This window comes from Epinephelus lanceolatus, chromosome 3, assembly GCF_041903045.1.
Source record: "Epinephelus lanceolatus isolate andai-2023 chromosome 3, ASM4190304v1, whole genome shotgun sequence".
NCBI lineage: Eukaryota > Metazoa > Chordata > Actinopteri > Perciformes > Serranidae > Epinephelus > Epinephelus lanceolatus.
In genome coordinates this window covers 13922086-13943020 of record NC_135736.1, presented here as the reverse complement: position 1 = coordinate 13943020, position 20935 = coordinate 13922086, and the positions used below count along the sequence as shown (strand labels likewise).

The following is a 20935-nucleotide window of genomic DNA, read 5'->3' as shown; positions in this document are numbered from 1 at the left end:
CTCTGCATGTGGCAACAAAATGGAAAGTTCTAAAGCCTTTTAAACTATGCTGACGTTCCCACTTTTGTCTGTGCAGCAACCCAACTTCAAACATCAACATAATAAAGTTGGTAACAAGCAGCACTTCTCTCCCACTGACTCAGAGTGATGTTAGAGCGTAGACAGCTACTGTACATTTTCATGTCACCACATCAAAGTGAAACTACAAAGTCAGGGGTGTAAGAGCAGCAGAAAAAACAGAGAGGGCTGAGTGGAAAAACACTTTCCTACCAGGCAAAATATAAAAAGCTTGAAATTGGGCGAGTACATAGCGTGCATAAAAGTCTCTATTTGTCATTTCGTGCCTTTCAGTCTTGGTTATCAAAGAGGACTGTGAGTGTCTGGAGGTGTGTGAACTCTGGTGGGTGACGGGTGCCAGCAATCTGAGCTGGAATAAAGTCATCATGACATCATTGAGAGTGCTCACGAACCCATGTTCAAAACCTTAATAATAAATCAGTGACTTATATTTAAAGAAACATTTGCTTGACTCATATTTTTTGCTTGCTCTTCATTCTTTATAAATGAGCACAAAAAGAAATAATTTTTTATAAGTTATAATATATTTATTTATTTCATTTCTAAGTTTGAATTTTGTCACACATTCTCAGAGAAGAGTGATTTGTTGTTATTGTGTGATTGTGTGAACTGTAAATAATTTGTAAAGACCGGCAGGCTGGACCAGACCAGAAAGGTGTGTTTTTGTCTAGGTTAGCAAAGTGGTAGTTGGACCAACAGGACGGCCATTTTAAAAAACTCTTTTGTATTACTAACATTTATTACAAACAGCAGCTCCTACATACAGAAAAATAACTAAATGTTCCCAATGTTCCCAATTAATTTGTCCTCCAACTGCATCATATACTGTAGAGTAGCACCACATATCATATATGTGGTCCTGTGATTACATAATGTTTCAAAATCCAGTGATGGAGAGATATTTCAGATTGCTTTAAAATAACAGTACTACAATGGACTAGTAAGACACTCGGAGAGGGGAGCACTCCGCCTAGGCCAAATGCCCAATCTCGTTAACAAAAGTAATAAAAAATATGTGTATATATGTGTAATATGTAGACTCTTGCTTCACCCAGCCATTAAGTTTTATGAAATTTGGGCCAGTAGTTTCTTTTGATCCTGCTGACAAAAAAACAGAACCAAAAACATATTCTCTGCAACACTCCTTTGTAAAAGTGAAAGTATTATTTGCAAAATGTACTTAAAGTATCAGTACTTTGCCTCTGTGCACCATGTCTGTGAACACATGGATGCTTCACACAAAGAAGATCTATACAGTCAGCACAGTTTCCAAATGGACACCCAAGATCAGTGTCACCAATTCAGTATCTGACCAAATGTCTCCCCTTCTGCCCCTGAGATATGACACTGAATTATGATGACACAATCAAGTTGACCTTTGATCTTTTGGATAAAAAAATCATTACTTCATCATTCAATTAGACATCTGTGATAAGTTTTGTCATAATTAGTGTAAGAATTCTTAAGTTATGGCCAAAATCATGTATTGTGAGGTCACAGTGAGCTTGACATTTAACCACCAAATTCTAATCAGTTTATTCGTCAGTCCAAGGGGACGTTTGTGCCAAATTTGAAGAAATTCCCTCAAGGTACAGTACAGGCCAAAAGTTTGGACACACCTTCTCATTCAATGCGTTTTCTTTATTTTCATGACTATTTACATTGTAGATTCTCACTGAAGGCATCAAAACTATGAATGAACACATGTGGAGTTATGTACTTAACAAAAAAAGGTGAAATAACTGAAAACATGTTTTATATTCTAGTTTCTCCAAAATAGCCACCCTTTGCTCTGATTACTGCTTTGCACACTCTTGCCATTCTCTCGATGAGCTTCAAGAGGTAGTCACCTGAAATGGTTTCCACTTCACAGGTGTGCCTTATCAGGGTTAATTAGTGGAATTTCTTGCTTTATCAATGGGGTTGGGACCATCGGTTGTGTTGTGCAGAAGTCAGGTTAATACACAGCCGACAGCCCTATTGGACAACTGTTAAAATTCATATTATGGCAAGAACCAATCAGCTAACTAAAGAAAAACGAGTGGCCATCATTACTTTAAGAAATGAAGGTCAGTCAGTCCGGAAAATTGCAAAAACTTTAAATGTGTCCCCAAGTGGAGTCGCAAAAACCATCAAGCGCTACAACGAAACTGGCACACATGAGGACCGACCCAGGAAAGGAAGACCAAGAGTCACCTCTGCTTCTGAGGATAAGTTCATCCGAGTCACCAGCCTCAGAAATGGCAAGTTAACAGCAGCTCAGATCAGAGACCAGATGAATGCCACACAGAGTTCTAGCAGCAGACCCATCTCTAGAACAACTGTTAAGAGGAGACTGCGCAAATCAGGCCTTCATGGTCAAATAGCTGCTAGGAAACCACTGCTAAGGAGAGGCAACAAACAGAAGAGATTTGTTTGGGCCAAGAAACACAAGGAATGGACATCAGACCAGTGGAAATCTGTGCTTTGGTCTGATGAGTCCAAATTTGAGATCTTTGGTTCCAACCGCCGTGTCTTTGTGAGACGCAGAAAAGGTGAACGGATGGATTCCACATGCCTGGTTCCCACTGTGAAGCATGGAGGAGGAGGTGTGATGGTGTGGGGGTGTTTTGCTGGTGACACTGTTGGGGATTTATTCAAAATTGAAGGCACACTGAACCAGCATGGCTACCACAGCATCCTGCAGCGACATGCCATCCCATCCAGTTTGCGTTTAGTTGGACGATCATTTATTTTTCAACAGGACAATGACCCCAAACACACCTCCAGGCTGTGTAAGGGCTATTTGACCAAGAAGGAGAGTGATGGAGTGCTGCGGCAGAAACCTGGCCTCCACAGTCACCGGACCTGAACCCAATCCAGATGGTTTGGGGTGAGCTGGACCGCAGAGTGAAGGCAAAGGGGCCAACAAGTGCTAAACACCTCTGGGAACTCCTTCAAGACTGTTGGAAAACCATTTCAGGTGACTACCTCTTGAAGCTCATGGAGAGAATGCCAAGAGTGTGCAAAGCAGTAATCAGAGAAAAGGGTGGCTATTTTGAAGAAACTAGAATATAAAACATGTTTTCAGTTATTTCACCTTTTTTTGTTAAGTACATAACTCCACATGTGTTCATTCATAGTTTTGATGCCTTCAGTGAGAATCTACAATGTAAATAGTCATGAAAATAAAGAAAACACATTGAATGAGAAGGTGTGTCCAAACTTTTGGCCTGTACTGTATACTTGAGATATTGTGTTCACAGGAATGAGAAAAATGAGGTGACACTGACCTTGACCTTATACCATAATCTCATCAGTTCATTGTTGAATCCAAGTAGATATTTGTGCTAAATTTGAAGAAGCTCTCTCATGCTGTTCTTGAGGTATCGTGTTCACCAGATTGAGACAGACAAGGTCACAGTTAGGGTTGGGTACCGTTCATAATTGAAGCGATATGGTACCGGTATCTGGAATTCGGTACCGGTACCAAACGGTACCTTATTTCGGTACTTTTTAACCCTATAGGCCCTAGGCCTTTTTGGGGTATTTTTACTGTCTTTACTTTTAAGCTCATATCACAGTCATTATAAAGGTTACATACACATGCTATATCTTGTTTTTTCCAGGACAATCTGGGCTAACCAGATTTGCCATCATATCATGTCCTTCTATGTGCCTGTATTTTATATTAATTTTTATATCAATGAAAAAAACAAATTCTATTGACTCATTCACAAGTCAAAAATGTGTTTTATCTGAAGGAAACATGCAATATTTACATCTAAGATCATAGAAAAATAGTCAACCAAGTGCAATGATGTCCTCCAAGATAATATTTGTTTTTCAGTTTCAGTTATATATTGGGGAGACATTTTGGGCATTGGTGGGGGGGCACGTGTCCCCCTCAATGTATACGGTGACTACGGCCCTGTCAGCATGCATTAGGCTGCAGTTGTCTGGGTGCGCAAAGGTGAAGTGGCTGGTCTTGTCATACAAAGTTTGATGGAGTGTCAACTGGACAATATGGAGATATTTGCATCTTGAAAGCCGGACTACAAGTGTGGATAGACAGGGAGAAACACACGCAAGCCTAAGATGTGGTAAGATACGATATTCCTCACTATATGAAGTGACTGATAACAAGATCTGTATAATGGATTGTAAAGAAACTCGTCAAGTTTTTATTTTGTAGACAATTGATCTGTATTTAGAGCGTGATGGGATGACAGCACAATGATGTGTGTGGTCCTGCGCTTTCATGTGATATGCGTGGCATTTCTGTGCGAGCCTGCATTTACGAGTAATCCATCCAAGAGTAATGTGTGTGCAAAGCTGTATGAAAGCTCTGTTATACATCATTTTATTGTAATTTTTCGCTGTGAAAACATTGGATTACCAACAAGTGCTTGGCCTTGTCGGAAAGCTACAATTCTGCTGTTTCCGCTGATATGCGTGGCTTCTCGCTATGACGCACGGTCGCGGAGAAAATCCACAGAGAAAAACGGGTGTGAATTTGGACGCACTATGCGTCGTTCGGGCCCATAGTCTAAACTTCTCAGTTTCAACATTTTATTGAGAACATTTAGGAACAGTGCTGCATGTTAACTTTTGTCTGAACATTGTTTTTGTCGCCATTGTTGCTGAGTCTGAGGTGCGAGTCATGCGCTCTCGCTCCGCCTCCACCTCAGGTACCGAAATTTGGCACCGTTTCATTTTAAGTGAATCGGTACCTGGTAGTACCAACGTGAATCGATACCAAGTACAAAAAGTACCGAGTTTCGGTACCCAACCCTAGTTACAATAACCTTGACCTTTGACCTATGACCACCAAAAACTAATCAGCTCGTCATTGAGTCCAAGTGGAATTTGGGGCCAAATTTGTAGAAATTCCCTTATGGTGTTCTTGAGATATCGCGTTCACAAGAATATGACATAGGTACGGATGGAGAAGCCGAAAACATAATGCCTCTGGCGTAAAAGATTTGGTATTTCCCTTTAAACTGTGGGAGAAGTACCTAAAGTATCTTAAAGTTGTACTTATGCAATACTTGACTAGATGTACTTAAATCCACATATTTGATAAATTCAGAAAAACAGTTTTAGAACTGTTTTCATGCTAACTGTATGATCAAATATGGTTTATTAAAATTACCATCAGTAATATAACAAATGGGTGATCAAACATTTAAAAAGCAAGACGCAATGTTTTTAACCTAGCCAAAAAAAATGTCAGTCTTTATGATTAGACGGCTTTATGATTAACATTGTTTTGGCTCTTCTCTTTTTGTTTGTATGAAAAGTGCTGTACAAATAAAGTCTGGATTTCAGCTGAAGTGGTGACTGTGAATTTAACGTGCTGACTGAACTTGCACAGCCCTTTCTGGATGTAAACATCCTACAATTACAGTAAGAGCAGCACCATATATAGTCGTTGGTAGTATAATCGCTTTGTTTTAAATTCCATGTGTTGGAGTCCAGAGCTGAAACACAAAAACCCCCAAACTGTCCAAACTACAACAGACTGTATCTGTCTCGGGGCGGGGAGCTTTGCAGGCTTAGTGTATGAGTAAGTCAGTCATTTCCTCTGAGCTTCGAATGGAGACATGACTGTGTGAGTCGCTTCTTTGTTATTAAAAAAAAACAACAAAAAAAAAACACAAAATATGAAATGCAGGGGAAAAAAAAAATCAAAACAAATATCAATTAATAAACACAGAGACTTCAGGTTTGATAGCTGTTGGGCAAATAATTACCACAACTGTGTTTCCTCAGATTTTAACGTGAGGACAAAATGTTCTGTTAGTACTGTGCTGTTACCCTGGGTGACTTGTTCCTGAAGTGGGTGTGTTTAAATATGTGAGTGATGATGTGGCTGTTTGACTAACGCGGAAGAAGCACAGAAATGTCAAAAAATAAAATGCAATAAAAGCAGAATGATTGGCGAGTTTAAACCTTCAGTTAATATAGCCCATGTTAATGCACATCTTTGGATCTGTATCTCTGCACAGTGCATGTTCTTTAAATTCTTAATGCTGCGAATCTTTGCACATACCCCAGATTTTTTTTTTTTTTTTGCAAATGTGGAAGGAATTGTACTCAAAATCTTTGTTAAACCTCTGTGTTTAAGGTCAATATAATGTCACTACACACAAGCTGACAATAATATCACAGGAATAGTTCTAAGAAAGGATAAGTCATTCAGTGCTAAAAAAAATACAATCTTTTTTTACTTTATACGTATTATTTTCCCTCCATATACTAACTTGTCCCCAACACATTAACTGATCCAACAGACTAAAAAGTACAGCCTTTTCATTTGTTTTTAATCTCAACTTTACACTGCATTCCACCTACAAAAAACAGAGAAGAAGCTTTTAAGACGACAAGTTGCCAGTTGAGTAACTTCTCATTTTCATGCAGCACTGCTGTATCTATGTGTACAGCTAGTATATCTGGTCACCTTCATGATGTGGAAATATAAAAATTTATGACAATATTTTACAGCTCAGTTGTTTTTGTTTGATATTTTCTTGATATGAAAACTATCATTTGCGGTTCGTGCAGTTTGAGTCCATGTTTTCACCATCCTGTCTATCTTCTTTTTCTTCTCTAAAGCACTTTAAAACTTCTTGTGCTACTACAACTAAAGATAATACAGTTTATTCATAGAGCACTTTTCAAGACACTCAAAGACGCTTCACATGACAATAGTTAGTACTACAAAGCAGACAGTAATATGTTTCTATTCTATTCAATGGACCATTTTAGAAAGTAAATGGCTATGTGTACAATTATTCCAAAAAAGACAATATTCCTACTAAGCTGTTTACTAGTCTAATTAAAAAAATATCCCACTAATGCTCCTATTTACATGCAGCTGGGCACATTTTGATTGTCTTTTATCATGTTGGACCATGTGAGCACTGCCTTCCTCTTTCATGCCTTCATCTACCATTTTGAAAAGGTCGGCGTTGCAAAACTCGCTCATATTCAGAAATCTGTTGACATCCAAGTCTTTCATTATGTCAAAAAGTTGGTGTATTTGTTTTTCAGATCAGAAAATTGTACTTTTCTTTCGGGCATGCATCCCTCCTCAGCCTTGCAAACTGTTGGCAAGTTGGTTTGTGTACAACGTTTCCGTGACTACATGTAGAGCTCACTGTAAACAGACAAAAGGCCGTATGTCACAAACTGTGGAAAAACCCCAGTTGAGACGCATATTCCGAATGCGCTGTATACATAAATAAAGTTACTAAATACTAACCCACTAAATAATGTTCATAAAACCCGATAATACCGGCACATCCTACACCTCTCACATCAGAAAATAATACGCTCGGAAAAAGGCCTAATGTAGAAAATCCAAACATCATGTGCTGTTTACATGACCCGCATGAAATTCAGAACATTGTCATATTCTCATTAATAGTGGAATATTAGTGTGCAGGTAACATAATCAATGCTGTAAATGACTCTGTTTGTCACAGCCGGACTGCTGCTGCTGTATCAGACCAAAGATCTCAGTATCAATATCGCGACAATATTGTAGGACTGAGAGGACTGTGGGTGCTTTCACAAAATATACTTAAACAATAAGATTTCTGATAAATAATCATCAGTCAAGTGGATATGATGACGACATGGGTAAATAAAGTCATAAGGGAAATAATAGAACAGCTAGACCGTTATGTTCATAAAATGGCATCCTTTTACTGTAATACAGCCTTTGAAAGCAGGAAAAGACAACAGACAACAGAAATCTAAGACAATATGTAGTCTCACATCACAATATTGATATCCATATAATATTGATATACTGCCAAGTCATACGTGCTCACATTACAGGTGAGGGGTTAGGACGCAACTTTCATGTCCTCTGTATACTGAGAACTTGAGGGGTTATTGTCAGAGCAAACACATACCTTCCTTGTGGTTGGGTTGCAAAATGGGTCCTATATTGTGGTGACTTCTGCATTAAAATTTCAACTTATTTCCACTGAAATGTGAAGACAATCAGTGTTGCAATTAGTTGATTGAAATCTAACAGTGGCTGCTCAGAGTCTGACCTCAGACTGACTGTATGTTGTAAGATGAGCTGATGTCCTTTATAACAGTCTTTATAACAACTTTCTTGGGCAAATGTGCAGATAGATTATATTTAGTATTCAAGGAATACTTCAACATTTTAGGAAATGCACTTATTTGCTTTCCTTCCAAGACTTTACTGAGAAGATTGACACCACTCTTATGTCTTTTTGTTAAACAGCTAGCGCTCACAAACAGTTCGCTTAGCTGAGCCTACAGGCTGGAAGCAGGGGAAACAGCTAGCCTGGAAGTTTACACCACTTTGTATGAGTTTTATATGGATTAAACAAAGAAGGCATTACATATTAATAAGTGAACTGTAGAGTTGATTGGAGGATGATTTTATCACCTTGGGAAGGAGCCAGGCTAGCTGTATCTCCATGTTTCCGGTCTTTATGCTAAGCTAAGTGGCTGCTGGCTCTCGGGTTGTGTAGCGTTTACCCAGTGGTGATCGCTATTTGAATCTGTTATGACAAAAATGAAATTTCAGTTGTAAAAAATCAGCTTTAGATATATTTTGTATCTGACCAGGTGTGTCGTCAGATTAGACACGCTGCCCTGGCAAGCTTTGCATTTTCCATTGTAAATATTGCAGCAAGCGTTGTCTGTGCCAAGTTTTAAAAACTGTATCCGCAATTTTGACTGCTTTTTGCTCAACATCATCCTGACTCACTGCAACTTAGATAAGCTGCAAATTCACCACCAACTGATTTAACATGAATCGGTACTCGGTGATAGCAATGTAATTCAGTCGGTACCCTTAAAAGTACTGAATTCAGTAGCGAATCATAGCTTTACATTTAGCAAAGAGACACAAGAGTCATCTCCTTATCTAACTCTCAATTTTGCTAACACTTTCACACTATCTGTACTTTTTAGTTGTGTCTTTATTAGAGCCTGGTATCAATGGAATCAAGAACTACATTTAATGTTTTGCACACAAAAGCAGCCTTGGTTTTGTAATAATTTACCAGTTGACCGCATGAAGGAGAAGTGCAGATACACTGCTTGAGAGAAAATCTTCCTACATAAATCTCTTGCTCAACATATGTTAGGGAAATTGACATTTTGCCTGCCGTCATCCTCTGTGTTGGAACAATCGTTTTAGTTGCTCCCACAGTGTTTGTGCACAGATTGTGGGTTGGTGTTTACCTTCTGTTGCTGCAGCTCTCTGATGGTGTCCTGCGCCTTCTCGAGGCTCTCGCTGGCTGTGTTGCACTGCTGCCTCACCACCGCCAGCTCCCGCTTGATCACGTAGTTCTCCTCTGCTTCCTGCGCCCTCGTCACCTGACCCTGGGACAGCAGGGCAATGAATCAAGAGCAGCTGCTGAGTTTAAGTTTTAAAATGTAGACTATATACCAATATAGAGAAAAGGGTCATTATGGGCATCTAGGAAAGGCAACATTATTATGGTTAAGGGGAACCGTGCTACATAGCACACTTTTTTAGCCTTAAAGGAATAGTTTGACATTTTGGGAAGTATGCCTATTTGCTTTCTTGCAGAGAGTTGGCTGAGAAGATCAATACCACTTTTAAATATGTCCGTTATATACAGTGCTACAGCCAGAAACTGGTTAGCTTAGCTTAGCTTAGCTTAGCTTAGCGTAAAGACTAGAAACAGGGGGAAACAACCAGCTTGGCTCTGTCCAAAGATAAAAAAAAAGCTCCTGCACACAAATTAAAGGAATAGTTTGGATTTTTTTTTAATTTTTGTATCAAGTACTTATCTACAGTCGGTGTATTACATACAGTAGATGGCGGTCGGCATGCCCCCAGTTTAGAGAAGCAGGCAGGAGTATTGCCACAGAAGCTAAGCAATGTACTGCTGTGGACAGGGGCAATGGCAAAAGGTATTTTAGCAATTTAAAAAAGTCTCTCACCTAAAAAAAAATCAATATCAGTTTCAGTGTACATTATATTTAGTGTATTTTCACTGTTTTACCTTTCCATCAGACAGCCATTTCTGATGTGGAATTGAAGCTGTTACTCTATCCATGCTCTCTTCAAAGCCAGCAGACTCCTTTGACACAAACAGTAATTTTAGGTTGCAGAGCAAACGAGTTGCTGGTCTACCACTACCTCAGTTAGTTATTTAGTGTGTGGTATTGTGTGACCTTGGTAAATCTGACCCAATTCTTTTAACACCAAAGTCACGCAATAACACAAGTAAACTAACCAAAAGAGGTAGGGTAGATCAGCAACTCCTGTGTTCTGCCTGGTAAAATTACTGTTTTTGTCAAAAGAATCTGGTGGCTTTTAATAGAGCATAGAAAACAGCTTCAGTTCCCCATTAGGTATCACTGATGGCAGGGTAAAGTGGTGAAAATATTCTAAACATAGCGTAAACTTAAACTAATATTGATGTTTTTTTTTTGTTGATTGACTTTTTTTTAGGTGGCTAAAAAACATTTTGCACAGCCGTACATTACTTAGCTTCTGTGTCGGCACTTTGGCCTGCTTCTCCTAAAATTGGGGGCATGACCAAGCACACCAGCATGCACACCACCATCCACTGTGTGTAACACAGACTATAAATAAGTAAGGAAAAATCCAAACGATCCTTTTAACACATTAAATGTCTGTTGTTTAAGCCCTTGTAAAACCACATTCATTCATCTTCTAACTGCTTCATCCTCTTGAGGGTCGCGGGGGGGCTGGAGCCTATCCCAGCTGACATCGGGCGAGAGGCAGGGTACACCCTGGACAGGTCACCAGACTATCGCAGGGCAGACAACCATTCACACTCACATTCACACCTATGGACAATTTAGAGTTATCAATTAACCTAGTCCCCAATCTGCATGTCTTTGGACTGTGGGAGGAAGCCGGAGTGCCCGGAGAAAACCCATGCTGACACGGGGAGAACATGCAAACTCCGCATAGAAGGGCTCCCACACCCGGGATCAAACTGGCAACCCTCTTGCTGTGAGGCGAGAGTGCTAACCACCACACCACCATGCCGCCCTTGTAAAACCACAATGTAACAAAAAAGATATAGCATGTTGATTAATGAACTTGGGCGCTGGTAGGCAGATTTTTTTTTTCCAACTTTAGACAAAGCCAGGCTAGTTGTTTCCCCTGTTGTTTCCAGTCTTTATGCTAAGCTAGACTAATCATCTCCCATTGGTAGCTTCATATTCAGCACACAGACATAACAGTCTTCTTACTGAACTCTCAGCAAGAAAGCAAATAAATGCATTACCAAAAATGTCTAACTGTAATATATCATTCACATTTTGGTGAGATGTATTTATAATGAAAATGTGTAACAGTAATAGTAGTGATGATTATAAACTCTTACATGCCACATGCGGGGATTGTACAACCTCATTAGACCATATTTCCGTCATGGATAAACAGTACATGCATTCTGGGTTTACAGGACGGCCTTGTGGACTGAGCAGATATTCAGCAATACTCTTTTCATGCACTTTTAGCTAGTTGTTGTTAATAAGAGGGAGAGAAGCAGTGCAGTAGAGCAGACAGAAGAACAGGAGGAGGAGGAGGGAGCTGTGAGTAGGGCAGAGGACAGCAAAGTCAGTGGGAAAGTGGCTCACAGTACTCTACCTGTATCAGTCTGTCTGCAAGAGCGGCACTCTCCTTCAGCGCAGCGAAGAAGAGGAACAAGAGGGTGAAAAAAGAGATGAAGAGAAAGTGAAAGCCAGTGGGACACCAGGGAGGATAACGCCACAAGAAAACCCAAGAGGAAATTCAAGAAGGAGAAAGAAACGGGATCACAGGCTGAGGAGTCAATCATTCGAAACAAATGTAGAGGAGAAAAAAGAGGCTGCAGAAAACAAGTGTTTCAGAGAGGAGGAGAAGATTTAAAACGGCAGAGTGCAGCAACCACAAACACACTCATACACACTTCAACAATAAGCTCCTCAGGAAAAGAAAACCGACAACAGAAAATAAGCTCAGGAACTTAAAACCACAGCGTTATCTCATTACAGGAAGATCTGATGATAACTTGATGAGTCCTATGATGAGCATTCTGGATGTTTCGTCTCAATGGTGCTGCACAAACCTGATTTACTTTAGCGTTTAGGTAAGCTGGAATCAGAGCCCATCTCTTACCTTCTCCAGCGTCTCAATCCTCTGCTTTAGCAGCCTGTTTTCTGTGCGTAACCTCTGAACAAAGACAGAAAGGTACAGAAGAGTTATATCGCCCATTCACTTTTTAAACACTATTAAAAGTGTCAATATATCCGCTTCATGCACGAATACATACAATTTGCACACATTGTTGAGCAGACACACACCTTGATCTCAATTTGCTCCTCCATTTCCTTGTTCTTGATCGTGGTGTATTCTTTCTCAAGTCTGGTAAAACATAAATAAAAACAACACAGGATTATGCAGAGTTACCTTAACATTTAGAGGTTTGTTTCTTTTGTGGTGAAGAGGAACTTAAAGGTCCAGTGTGTAGGATTTAGGAGGATATTTTGGTAGAAACTGAATGTAATATAATAGCTATATTTTCTTTAGCGTATCATTACTTAAAAACAAGAATGATTGTTTTCGTTACCTTAGAATGAGCCGTTTTTTTTCCTATATAGGGATCAGGTCCTTATCCATAGAGATCGCTGTTGGCATTGCCCTACCATGTTTCTACAGTAGCCCACAAGGGACAAACCAAACACTGGCGACACATTTATGTTTTCTTGTTGGCCACTGTGGTTGACAAGAGTGTCAGAACACGTTTTTTAAATGTGAAATGGCTTTATTCAGTTTTTTAACTGGTTTAAATCATCGGGTACATTTGTTCTGGAGAGGAAGACACTTGTGCAGATAATTTGGCTCCCGCTAAAAACCTTCTGAACGTCTGGATCTTAAGTTACCAGAGAAAAAAGGTGAGCACGCGTTAGCAGGTGCTGGGCGTACGGCCCATAATGTCAGAGGAACAGTGATTCGTAACAGGAAACTGCTTTATTCAGTGTTTTTACTGGCTTAAATCATGGGGTCGATTTGTTTTTACATAGGAGGAGACCTCTGCAGTTGATTCAGCTCCCAGTAAAAACCCCCTGAACAAAGAAAACTGAAGCAACTCTGACCGGGAGAAGCTTCAGCTGGTTGCAATCTGCAATCCTCATCGTTAGATGCCACTAAATCCCCTTTAATCTTACACACTGGGCCTTTATTTGTTGGTTGCTGTGCTTCATTGATTGGTGGTCTGTTGTCATTATAAGTGCTTTTAAGCAAAAATCAGAAGACGATAGCTCAGGAAAGGGCATCTTCCCAACTTGACAAAAACAAAACATGCACACATCAAACAGGATGTGTGTGTTTCAGAGCCAACACCTCACCATTAGTAAGACAGAAAATACAAATCCTACTGGGCTACATGAAGTCCACCTTAGTCTTAGTAGTTGTTAGTTGTGTAATGAGCGCTCTTACTTCTTCATCCTCTTGGGGTTGTATTTGACCTGGTAGGCCCTGAGGATCAGCTTGTCTGGGCAGCTGTCAAACTGGTGGGGGATCACCTTCTGGAAATGCTGGCAGACCCAGAGGGAAGCACACACAAGATCAGAGAGCTCAAGACTGACAAAGATGCTCACTCATAATTTATGCAGAGGAGCGGCTGAAGCCCCGTGGCGAGCCAGCAGCTGCTGTATTTTTGGAACTCTGATGTGTCTGTTATAGTGTGAATCACAGACAATTAAATTTATATATTGATCCATCAATAAGCTGAAGAAATTATGTTTACAGATGTATCTTTTTTGAATTAAAACATTCCTTATTTCATTAAGTGAGATGACTCTTCATTTTTCATTCAGGAATGTCAAATTCTCTGGTTTCGGCTTCTCAAATTTTGCTGGTATTGGCAATATTGGCTGCTTTTATTTATCATATTATGATAACAAAGTGAACATTTTGTGAGTTTGGACAAAACAAACAAAAAATTAGAAGGATGCTACTTGGGCTAATGGCCATATTTTCACAATTTTCCCACATTTTATTGACAAAATTGTTGTTCGATTAATCAAGCAAATAATTGACAGAATAAAGCTACAGTTGGTAACTGAAAAAACTTGTCATATATTGAGTATAGTGACTGAAACTGTCACTCAATTCTGTAAGACATACATGATACAGATAACGTGGAAAATGTTGCTCTTTATCCTCCACACTGTTACTGGATTGCCTATTTCTCACCACAAATGTTTTCAGAAACATATTTTAGTGTACTGTGACCTGGCATGTTGTAAATAGCTGACCATGGTACCAAGCACCGCCCACCAGCCGGATCAACCGTCTCATTTTACAGCTAAACTAAAATATTTTTTTGAAAACATCTGAGGTGAGAAATAGGCTATGGAGTAACCGAATCTGTATTTATATTTGATCAGTTTGACCACAGTTCCCGAGCAGTAACTGAAATGATTGACAGCTGGATCAGATCTGATTTGGTTTTCGTTCATTTGTGTTAAGGTCATTAGAAATGCTACAAGGCAACAGAGTAGGCACAGGAGTATGATTATTTTCACAGATTATCTGTCTCATCTAATGCTGTGTGAATATAGTAACAGGTACAGCAAATATGACAAAATATGTCTAAATGTCAAGGAGTTAATTATTTCCTGCATGATTGTTAGCACAGCTGTTCCATCCAGATCATCCAGATACACAGGACTGTTTTTAACAACAAGCTTCATAAAGTGTAAAAATCAACACCATGCCAGTTTCTCATCTCATATGAAACACTGATACAAGCATGCTATACAATCACTGAAAGTGTCCTGGTTTCTGTTTCTGTTTTGAATTAGTGAAACCAAATAAAGCCTCCTTTTATCAGAGCAGATCTGTCATTCAGGAAGCTTGCGTGCAAAAGGTTAAGTGGGACGTTCAGCCTTTGACTCTGAATCTGTACATACAATTCATTTCTGTAGCGTGCCGTATAAAGCTGCAGCTGCTTACCTGGGACATGCCCTCCATGTCTAGCTGAATGAGGTCAGTCTGGTTGTACTGCAGGATGGCCAGGCCCACACGGAAGATAATCTCTAGACCCTACAGACAGGTCGTTTTTTTTTTAATTATATGCGGTCAGTAAACTGAAAATAACATAACAGTCAAACACACATTCAGACACTTAAACACACACTCACAAAATGTTTCCTACCTCATACATGAAAATATCGAAGATGCGCGTGGCAACAGGTAGGGGAAGGAAGGTGAGGAAAAGGGTGAGAAACCAGGAAGAGGCATACATAGATGTGTGGAAACTCTGGGATCGAAAATGGACGTTCAGCTCTGGAAGTTGCTCCTAAGGTGAAAAAAAGAGCATGATTTTAAGCCTCAAAGGACACATGAAAAGAAAGTGATGTGCTGAAGAAAGTCACTTGCTGGAGATATAAATGAATGATTTGCTGCCCCTCTGTGGATGTTTGTTACACTGCAAGCATTTTATTTGCTGACAGACTCTCCTGCTTCCTCTTTACCTGTAGCAGATACTCAAACTGGTAGATGCAGAGGCCCAGTTCAGCCATGCTGGGTTTGAACAGCTCCCTTAGACGGTACTCCTGCATCAGGCGCACAAAAACACAAAACGCCTCCTCCTCGGGCATCTGGGAAGAGGTGAGTGAAGTTCCCTTGTTAGGTATAAATCAGACATTGCTTATGCTGAACAGTTTATTATACAGTGTTTCACATATTTCTCACATAACCTCTAGAGACAACTAATCCTGCTACATAATCAACAGTCTTTGTCTTGTAGTAATTACAGTAACCTAGTGGGATTGATTACAATGAACCTAAGACAAATTGCACAGGGCCTTGAGACAAAATATCCTCATTATGGATCATTTTCCTGAAATACATGATTATTACCTGCATAAGCAGCAGACCAACAATGAACGCACTGCCTTGGCAGTAGCCCACCTCTCGATCCACCAGAGAGTACGCCTGAAAAACACAAGCATATTACATTTCTTATGTGCTGTGTTTACAGACAGCAGCAGATGACATCTGAAATCCAGACCGAACACTCAGACTGTGGGTAACAGGATCAAAAAGCCACCAGAGGTCTGTTCATTTCCTGCACAGCTGAGCTACCAGGGAACTTGACTGACAAGTGGACGGTCAACAAGCTTGTTTCCATGGCTGCGAACGACACATCCCCACATTTAGTTGCTTCCCAACAGATTTTGTCTCATGAACAAAATAACATCAGGAAGGTAACACTCAGCCTGGCAAATGCAAAATGGAGGAGTTAATTACAGCCAATCAAATCTTTCCAGTTTGATGCATCTGTTTCTGAATGACAGCAGGAAAAAATGTTTCAAAATGTCACTCTGATTTGAATATTGTAACTGTTGATCATTAATATTACACAGCGCTTGCCTGTCATGCTGAAACACATTGTTTGGACAAACACTTAAGCCAAATCAGTTTAGTCAAATTATCAACATAATGCTGGTACCAGTTTCTCAAATGTAAAGATTTGCTGCATTTCTCTGTTTGGACTTGGTCGGAAAAAACAAGCATTCATTCAGGCTCTGGGAACTTTTGATGAAATAATTAACATATTAAAGATAGCCAGTGGAGTTTAGCACTATGCATTAATACATTTATAAGTGGGTCCCATTTTGTTTGTATCATGCAGGCACGTGAATATGCAGGCAGAGCAATACCGCACACATTCTTGCTGCCGTTTTCACCCAATTCTGCTAATCAACAGTTGATGCCACTGAAGCACAAAGAAACAACGGCAGTGAGGAAGAAGACTGCAAGTTAGCAAACAAGGATTTAACAATACATGACTGATGTTTGTCAGGCCTCAAGCATACACATAATTCACTGTAACACTGAAAGTAAGCATTACTCTACAGGGCAAATTTTATTGAAAGGAAAACTATTGTTACATCCAACTGTTGAAAGGTAAAACTACAAACGACGGACTTTTTAGTTCATTGCCAGGGGTTGGCAAGCTAACAACTATCAGGACCGTGCCTCTTCCAATATAAAAGTGCAGCTGCAGATTACCGGTAAGCTATGCTGTGTTGTCTTTGAGGGTTGTTAAAATTTTTTCTTACTCGAAAAAGTAGTCAGGAGTGGAAAGAGAGTAAAAGAGAGAATTGTTGCATCCAAGTAATGGTCGGGAAAACCTTGCTGTGAATTCTGGCATCATGTTGGCTAAAATGTTGGTGACATTCTCATGTAAACAAACACACATGTAAGCACTATGGGCAATACTGAGAACAGCAAAATGATCAAAGTCATGTCCATATATCGTACAGTAATTAGATAATTATCGTGACAGGCCTATTGATAGGAAATTAAAAAACAACAAAGGTCCCTGTCAACATTACAAATACATGTTCAGCATCTTGAACCTGAAGGCCACCAAGACACCTGATTGTTAACATTTTAACAACATACTGTCTCTACTTCCAGAACCACAGGAGAGGAACAGTACCTAATTTGGCACTTCAAAGTGCATCATCTAAGCCTCATAGAGTGAATACCAAATGGCTACACACACAGACAGACATTTATTCCAAAAGACCTAAGTCTCACCTTTTCATAAAAGCTAAATATCAAGCCTGAGAAAGCCCGACCTTGAGGTGACGGGAAATGCTGCAGTGCTCACCTTCATGACGTTGAAGAGGACCTCCTGCCCCAGGCTGTCCTGCCCTTTGAAGAACTCATGCTCGGGGTAGGTGCGGGCGATGTCTCTGCGGATGAGCTTCTCACAGGGCGATGACATCTTTAGCAGCTCTGAGTATTGGTTCTTCACTGGCATGTCAGTGGCGTTGCCCAGCAACTGCCACACGATGGCCCGGAAATGGTGAGGGATGCCCTTCCTGATCAACTCCTGGAGGGCAAAGAGCAAGACATGAAAGACGATTAATACCTTGCTCCTTTGTGTGGTGAGGGATGCAGGTTTAAGCATCTCTTAAAGAGCAAAGAGCAGGCAGATGAGAGAAGAGGAATCAATTATAGGATGATGAATAGATATATTTACAAGGATAATTTAGTATCATGTCCTAACTACAGCCTCTCAGTACATTTTGATGCATCACTCTTCACAATAATTCTTCACCTGCTCATGCTTTTCCCAAGCCAATCATTAAAGCTACACTCCATGTAGAGTTTGCAGACAGTCTGCATCATTTTGCTCGGTTTGTCTGCTCCCCCATTTTGCCCTGACTCATTTTGCTGTCCCTTCTCTCATCCATCTTCTCTTCCCCTGGGTTTTCTCTTTTTGTCACAGAGGGCACACAGAGGAAAGGAGGGGAGAAAGAGGGAGAAGAGAGAGGTGTATTGGTGCAGTGCAACTTAAGGCATTGGTGTACTTTAATCAGATTAAGAGTATTGTATTAAAACATGATTCAGGCCCAAATCAGACAGAACGCATTTTAGTAGCCTGGGGTGGCTTTTTGTGATGGTTTTCAAAGAGACTGGAGCATTTTGCTTGCTACTTTTGCGTTACTGAGTGCCTCGCGTTTTTCCACTCTATGCACCTCGTGTTTTTGCAGGAGCACCCTGAACGCCTCGAAGCAGAAAAAACTTCAACTCAGAGCAAAGTAAAAAGTACCCAACATCACTGCCATTTTTTTGTAATTGCCCAATCAGACTGATTGAAAAGTGGGCCTTGTGTTGCTGATGACAAGTGGAAGCATACATGGATTGTGTGAAGCCAACCATAGCTCACTTTTAACTAGGGCCGTAACGGTACATGTATTTGTGTCGAACCGTTCAGTATGCGACTTTTGGTTCGGCACGACCCTGTACCGAATTACTGGGCGCAGGATAGTATTTTATTTTATTTAGTTTTATTTTAATTCAGTTTCTGCGAGCCGAACCATTTAAAATATCTAGTTCCCCGATGGACATAATTAAGTGACGAACCGAGTCCGACCATAAATCTCCGCTTTCACTTTGTACAGTGCATTCTCGCATTTTGACAACATGGCAAGTGAGCCTGACGAACCTGAAGACCCACCCGCAAACCTTAAGTCTTCCGTTTGGGAACACTTTGGTTTCAGGGTAAAATACGAAGATGGAAATAAACAACTGGACAAGACAAAAGCAGTGTGCCGACACTGCAGAACAGCGGTCGAGTATGTACTTGGAAACACGTCTAACATGCTAACGCATCTAAAGCGACACCACCTGAGTTTGAACGTTAACCGGCACGACTAGAAAAAGCAATCTGGTGCAAACTATGATATCGTCGTCGTTTAAAAAGAAAGAGCGTTTCCCTGACCATCACGCTAAAGAAATAACCAGCGCCATTGGAGTTGAGTAAAATTGTTTAAGCTGCACTTTAGATATAAGCATGTTTTGTTTACTGCACTTTAACAAAGTGGGAAAGCTAAGTAAGTTCCTAGTAAAACTGAATTTGAGCAGGCTTTAAAGTTGACCAGCTGCACTATATTTTTTATTTTAATTGAGTTAAACTGTTAAAGCTGAAATGTATATTTATATTTTTCATTCAAAAAATGTGTTAAAAAAACAGCAGGATTTTATATATATATTTGTTTCATTCAAAAGTTGTGTAAAAAGAGTTAACTGCTGTGGTGGTATGTTTTAATAAGGTTACCAATAAGTAAAAGATATTTAATAGTTGTCTATTTTTTTCATTACTGTACCGAAAAAAAATGAACCGTGACTTGTGCACCGAGGTACGTACCGAACCGTGATTTTTGTGTACCGTTACACCCCTACTTTTAACGGTGCCCAAGGGAAGCTGCAAAACATATCAAACTAAGTGTAGCCTCGACTACTTTCTAAAGTTTTACCAACTGTAATTAGGCCCGATGACTGACGGAAGATTGTGAAACTGTCCCCAGCTCATCCTAAAATAAGCCTTGAATGGACCATCATCAAGTTCCTTGACCAGCCAGTGGTACTGCTTGTGATTTATCTTCTTTTTGAAGCTCTCATGTGCCCACACAGATCTCCACTTCCCTGCGACTTTTGGGAACATCCTCTGACCCTAAGCCAAAACCAGAGCAAGTACTCTCTGCCTGTTAATTTTTTTGCAGGTTTTAACATACAGATTTGTGAGTTTACTTCAAAGCAAATAGAGAATAAGTGAAGGACAGGTGATTTGGTGGTTGCCTAGCAACAACAACAACGACCAAAAAAAGGCACAGCTAGCTGCAAAAAGCACTGCGGTGCGCTGTCTGACCTAGGTGTTAGGCAGCGCTCATTGAGGTTTTCTTTCCAGTTTTTGGGGAACATGAGCAAATATAAGCCGTGGGCCCTCAGGCAGAACGGAGCTACATTTTTCTGTCACACACATGCACATGGGTAAAAAGGACGCACTGTGACCTTATGAATAAAAACAGATGGATATAAATGGCCATCCAGCCTCTGCATGAATAGTGCAATGAGTCAGGGATTTACAGGGCCCTCTTTCTGTGTTGTTCCAGTAAACTTCCTGTGAAATCTGACCAACAAGATGTAAAAATAAAATGAGGAGGCTGATAATCTTCTTATTGATGTTCTCATTTTTAATCATTATTTGATGATTCATTCTTTGGAAAATGCTGCCTGGGACAACATGATCTTTAATTCATCATCTCCAGTCCCTGATCCTCACCTTCAGGAGTTTGTCCTTCTTGCGCCTCCACTCTTCCCACTCGTTGACGATGCGGCCCCACAGGATCCAGGTATCCTCCTCCAGGTGTGACAGGTTGGAGGAGGCCGAGGAGCTGGACACTAGTGAGGAGCCACTGTTGCGCCGTGAACCGCTCATCGACCGCATGGATTTGGAATCAGCCTCCAGCAACCTGTGTGAAAGGACAGTTTATGAGGACATGATGTAGACGTTGTCTTACA

The 20935-nt window shown here is 40.3% G+C and overlaps 1 protein-coding gene across 2 annotated transcripts in view; it reads right to left on the bottom strand.

The window, feature by feature from the left end:
* Positions 1-20935, bottom strand: part of evi5l (ecotropic viral integration site 5 like) — a 61557-nt gene that overhangs the window by 16183 nt on the left and 24439 nt on the right. The window contains exons 3-13 of one of the 2 annotated variants that reach the window (XM_033623924.2): positions 20697-20886; positions 17736-17960; positions 15974-16048; positions 15586-15711; positions 15267-15410; positions 15065-15154; positions 13544-13641; positions 12409-12469; positions 12224-12277; positions 11714-11746; positions 9298-9438 (exon numbers count right to left, since the gene is read on the bottom strand). In XM_033623924.2, coding sequence (XP_033479815.1) covers positions 9298-9438; positions 11714-11746; positions 12224-12277; positions 12409-12469; positions 13544-13641; positions 15065-15154; positions 15267-15410; positions 15586-15711; positions 15974-16048; positions 17736-17960; positions 20697-20886 — 1237 coding nt within the window. The remainder of the gene's footprint in view (positions 1-9297; positions 9439-11713; positions 11747-12223; positions 12278-12408; positions 12470-13543; positions 13642-15064; positions 15155-15266; positions 15411-15585; positions 15712-15973; positions 16049-17735; positions 17961-20696; positions 20887-20935) is intronic. The other variant, XM_078165335.1, reaches the window with a different exon arrangement.